The 5,252-nt window shown below is 50.7% G+C and overlaps 3 protein-coding genes across 3 annotated transcripts; 1 reads left to right on the top strand and 2 right to left on the bottom strand.

The window, feature by feature from the left end:
- Positions 1–242: 242 nt before the first annotated feature.
- On the top strand, positions 243–2,045 carry LOC108677881 (protein rtoA-like). Its single transcript, XM_018166184.1, has 2 exons — positions 243–421; positions 1,121–2,045. Exons 1-2 carry the CDS (start codon positions 243–245, stop codon positions 2,043–2,045), a joined length of 1,104 nt encoding a protein of 367 aa, XP_018021673.1.
- Positions 2,046–2,281: 236 nt separating this feature from the next.
- On the bottom strand, positions 2,282–3,608 carry LOC108677882 (sodium leak channel NALCN-like). The gene is made up of 2 exons (XM_018166185.2): positions 3,553–3,608; positions 2,282–2,532 (listed from the first exon to the last, which is right to left on the bottom strand). Exons 1-2 carry the CDS (start codon positions 3,583–3,585, stop codon positions 2,302–2,304), a joined length of 264 nt encoding a protein of 87 aa, XP_018021674.1. The 5' UTR covers positions 3,586–3,608; the 3' UTR covers positions 2,282–2,301.
- A 46-nt stretch (positions 3,609–3,654) lies between these two features.
- On the bottom strand, positions 3,655–5,187 carry LOC108677880 (sodium leak channel NALCN-like; the record flags this gene model as incomplete). The annotated part of the gene is made up of 4 exons (XM_018166183.1): positions 3,655–3,717; positions 3,914–4,045; positions 4,362–4,482; positions 5,008–5,187. Coding segments are annotated over 4 exons (496 nt in total), but the record flags the coding sequence as incomplete, so codon positions are not given.
- Positions 5,188–5,252: the final 65 nt, after the last annotated feature.

The raw sequence follows: 5,252 nt of genomic DNA, 5'->3' as shown, positions 1-5,252 counted from the left end.
CAGCACCACAAGCACCACCATCACCCACCGTGCCGAGTCTCCTAATAAGGATGTCCCGTATGTCCAGCACCACAAGCACCACCATCACCCACCGTGCCGAGTCTCCTAATAAGGATGTCCCGTATGTCCAGCACCACAAGCACCACCATCACCCACCGTGCCGAGTCTCCTAATAAGGATGTCCCGTATGTCCAGCACCACAAGCACCACCATCACCCACCGTGCCGAGTCTCCTAATAAGGATGTCGCGTATGTCCAGCACCACAAGCACCACCATCACCCACCGTGCCGAGTCTCCTAATAAGGATGTCGCGTATATCGAGCCAGCCCTTGAAGGACAGCACCTCGAACAGCGCCAGCATCGCGTTGCCGATGTTGTCGAAGTTGAAGCGTCGGGGGTTGGCCCTGAGGCGGGGGAGATGTTAATGAGGCGGGGGCGGGTGTTAATGAGGGCGAGGATGTATGTATTTGTCACCGGCCAGACCTGCTACAAGCTAACTAACGTTAGTTGAACCTACAGTTCGCTACAATCAGGGGCGAACTCTTGTAGCTCCAGCTCCAGGCCAGGGCCTATACTTTCAAAAAAAAAAAAAGTTAAGAGATCGTAAGTTCATCAGCCAATCCCTGACGGTCTTTCAAGCAAAATCCACCAATCATAGACAAGAAAATAGAGCGTAAGTACTTACGTTCACTTAGTGAGTTTTGAAAGTATGGTCCCAGGACAATATATAAATGAATTTCAGGCAACTGTACTTCACTTATCAAACCTACAATGCCGTGTCTAACGTTCGGCTAACTACGTAGCGTTCAGTAGCGTACAAGTTCCTCTGTTGTGTGTATGACACGATTACGTGACGCGTGCGGTTTCTTACATTTTGTGAACGATAAAAATGGTTTAGCAGATAGCACATTAAAAACTTAACACGTGAATAATTAAAAACAAGTATTTTTGGGGATGACAGTTTCCTGTCGTTCACATATTAATTGATAGTTGCATTTCAATGCCTGAAGGTGTGTAGAGTAAATGTGTGGGAGCACAGGCTGCAATTACACAGAATGTAAAAAACTTTTACAACAGCAAAATATTGTATAAAACAACACATATGTGGTGCACANACAGCAGCAGTATGAGCAGCACCGACACCTGCAACAGCAGCAGTATGAGCAGCACCGACACCTGCAACAGCAGCAGTATGAGCAGCACCGACACCTGCAACAGCAGCAGTATGAGCAGCACCGACACCTGCAACAGCAGCAGTATGAGCAGCACCGACACCTGCAACAGCAGCAGTATGAGCAGCACCGACACCTGCAACAGCAGCAGTATGAGCAGCACCGACACCTGCAACAGCAGCAGTATGAGCAGCACCGACACCTGCAACAGCAGCAGTATGAGCAGCACCGACACCTGCAACAGCAGCAGTATGAGCAGCACCGACACCTGCAACAGCAGCAGTATGAGCAGCACCGACACCTGCAACAGCAGCAGTATGAGCAGCACCGACACCTGCAACAGCAGCAGTATGAGCAGCACCGACACCTGCAACAGCAGCAGTATGAGCAGCACCGACACCTGCAACAGCAGCAGTATGAGCAGCACCGACACCTGCAACAGCAGCAGTATGAGCAGCACCGACACCTGCAACAGCAGCAGTATGAGCAGCACCGACACCTGCAACAGCAGCAGTATGAGCAGCACCGACACCTGCAACAGCAGCAGTATGAGCAGCACCGACACCTGCAACAGCAGCAGTATGAGCAGCACCGACACCTGCAACAGCAGCAGTATGAGCAGCACCGACACCTGCAACAGCAGCAGTATGAGCAGCACCGACACCTGCAACAGCAGCAGTATGAGCAGCACCGACACCTGCAACAGCAGCAGTATGAGCAGCACCGACACCTGCAACAGCAGCAGTATGAGCAGCACCGACACCTGCAACAGCAGCAGTATGAGCAGCACTGACACCTGCAACAGCAGCAGTATGAGCAGCACAGACACCTGCAACAGCAGCAGTATGAGCAGCACAATGGCGCAACACTAAAGAATATTTGCCATTACACAGGGAACGATATCCTTGGTTCACAGCTAATTATCATCACCTGCAGCAGGATACGTCAGAAGTGCCATCCACGACCCAAGTTTTTTTCTGCGAGTCCTACTGCAAAACTCCCGCAGGACTCCCAGACACGCAGGACAACACAGCTGGGCCCCCCCAGTAAGCCTCATGGCGCCCCTCATGGTGGCCCTCATGTTGCCCCTCATAATGGCCCTCACCAGCAGGATCTCCTTGAAGCCCCTCACAAGCTCCGACACTCACCAGCAGGATCTCCTTGAAGCCCCTCACAAGCTCCGACACTCACCAGCAGGATCTCCTTGAAGCCCCTCACAAGCTCCGACACGACCTTGCGCATGTGAGGCACGAGGTTGAAGATGCGCAGCGGCCGCAGGCAGCGCAGCACCATCAGCAGGTGCGCCCCAGACTGCGGCGGCACCTCCGCAGGCATCCAGCAGATGAACACCAGCGACACCTGCGAACACATGTACGTATAGGGGCACACGTGCGCGTGTAGGGGCACACGTGCACGTATAGGGACACATGTGCACGTATAGGGGCACACGTGCACGTGTAGGGGCACACGTGCACGTATAGGAACCCACGAGCACGCATAGGAACACACGTGCACGTATAGGGGTGCGAACACGTTTACAGGAGAACGTGGGGCACACGTGCACGTATAGGAACACACATGCACGTATAGGAACTCACGTGCACGTATAGGAACTCACGTGCACGTATAGGAACACACGTGCACGTATAGAAACTAACGTGCACGTACAGGAACACACGTACACTTACAGGAACACACGTGATCCTATGAACTCCTGTTTGCACGAGTGCATGTAACACGTCTGATCCTATGAACTGCTGCCAGTACCGTGGCTGGTCTAATCCTAAGGACCCTTGCACCCAAATGGAACTTGTCACAGTTAATATGAACTACAGGCTCATACTAGTTGTTGCGTTGATTGTCAATATTAACGTTCGTCCTATTAAGCAAAGGTTAGATCTTGAAATTTATGCAGCGAAAATCTGTATTGCTATAAAATTTCCAAGGTGCCAGCGTTAAAAATAAATCTATTTAAAGTGAAATATTTGTATTGCGGTTTATAACTTAATACATCAAAGCTCTGCTATAGTTTGTAAGTCATGAGCTTGAAGAAAGACAAAACAACTGCTACGATGCCTAATGAGGCCTACTCTTCTTCTTCACTGAAAGTGAGAAGTCTTCTGAATACAAATAAATAAGAAATATGGTAACGATAAACAAAATAGGTATCATACAATAAAAACGCAGCACAGCACAACACAGCACAGCACAGCACAGCACAGCACAGCACAACACAGCACAGCACAGCACAGCACAGCACAACACCACACAACACAGCACAACAACACACAGCACAACACAACGCAGCACAGCACTAAACAGTACAACAGAATAAAATACAGTACTAAACATCACCACACAGCACCACACAGCACGCACTGTATAGATGAAGAGGTCCAGCACGCCGGCCATGTCCCTGATGAGCGCCTTGGGTGTGAAGAGCAGACAATACAACACAGCACTACACAACACAACACAGCACTACACAGCACGCACTGTATAGATGAAGAGGTCCAGCACGCCGGCCATGTCCCTGATGAGCGCCTTGGGTGTGAAGAGCAGACAATACAACACAACACAATACAACACAACGCTACACAGCACTACACAGCACGCACTGTATAGATGAAGAGGTCCAGCACGCCAGCCATGTCCCTGATGGGGGCCTTGGGTGTGAAGAGCAGACAATACAACACAGCACCACACAACACAGCACTACACAGCACTACACAGCACGCACTGTATAGATGAAGAGGTCCAGCACGCCGGCCATGTCCCTGATGAGGGCCTTGGGTGTGAAGAGCAGCCCGTCGGCCAGGATCTTGAGCGTGAGCTCCAGCGACATGAACACCACGAACAGATACTCCGCTACCTGGAGGGGGGGAGGTACTTTGTACTATACGTTATAGTGTACCTAATGTTATATCGTAAAGTTATAGAGCAGTGTTATAGTGTAACATTACAGCGTATCAATAACGTTTAAGTGTAACGTTAAAGTGGAACGTAGTAGTGCAACGTTAAAGTATTTTCTTATAGTGGAACGTTATGGTGTAAAATTACAGTGCAACGATTTACTGTAGCGTTATAGTTTGAGGTAATAATGTAAAGTTATAGTGTAACGTAAAATATGAGTTGCAGTAACAGATTAACTATTAGTTCTCCATATTAGTTCTCCAGGAGACACGCACCTGGAGCTCGGAGTTCTCCATGACCCGCAGCTCTGCCGTCTCCATCATCATGGAGCAGCAGGAGACGGTCGTCACCATAATCATCACCCAGTCCAGGTAGGTGACCAGTCCCAGCAGGTTCCTGCAACAGGCGGTGCTACAATACAACGTCCATACAGCGTCCATACAACGTCCATACAGCGTCCATACAACGTCCATACAGCGTCCATACAACGTCCATACAACGTCCATACAAAGTCCATAAAACGCCCACTACAATGTCATAATAGAGTTGCCTTCATCCTGGAGGCGTCCTCGCACAAAAGTCGTTATGTTGTTATGCCTTCACCCAGGAGTCACTGGCCTGACCCATTATCCCATCCTCTGAGGGCTACAATCACCTCAGGCCATTGTGCTTGGTCTTCCTCTCCTTACCCTCACCCATTACCCCTCTCCCCCAAATCTACCCTATCCTTAGACGCTTGTACTTCGCCTTTCTCTCCCATCACCCCTCATCTCCCTCCCTGTAGGGCTACCCTCGCCTGAGACGCTTGTACTTGGTCTTCCTCTGCTTACTCCCACCCATCACCTCCCATCACATCGACTCTTGTATTAGGTCTTCCTCTACCCCCCTTCCTCATCTCCCTCTCCCCAGGTCTCCCCTCACCTCAGACGCTTGTACTTGGTCTTCCTCTCCTTGCCAGTGACGGGGTCCTTGACGCTGGTGTCGTAGCGGGAGTGCACGATGCACTGGCACAGCCTCCTGAACCTGCTCTCCCGCCCCACCGCGAACAGCGGCGTGTCGAAGTACGGGTGGTTCTCACGCAGGTCCTCCTCCCGCTGGTTCCTGGCGGGGGAAATACACCATGAGATGCGCGCATGATACGACGGAGACTAGACACGCTACAATTT

Source organism: Hyalella azteca, unplaced genomic scaffold (assembly GCF_000764305.2).
Source record: "Hyalella azteca isolate HAZT.00-mixed unplaced genomic scaffold, Hazt_2.0.2 contig10272, whole genome shotgun sequence".
In the NCBI taxonomy this organism is placed as follows: Eukaryota; Metazoa; Arthropoda; class Malacostraca; order Amphipoda; family Hyalellidae; genus Hyalella; species Hyalella azteca.
Note: the sequence above shows the minus strand (reverse complement) of the source record. Positions and strands in the feature narration are given on the sequence as shown.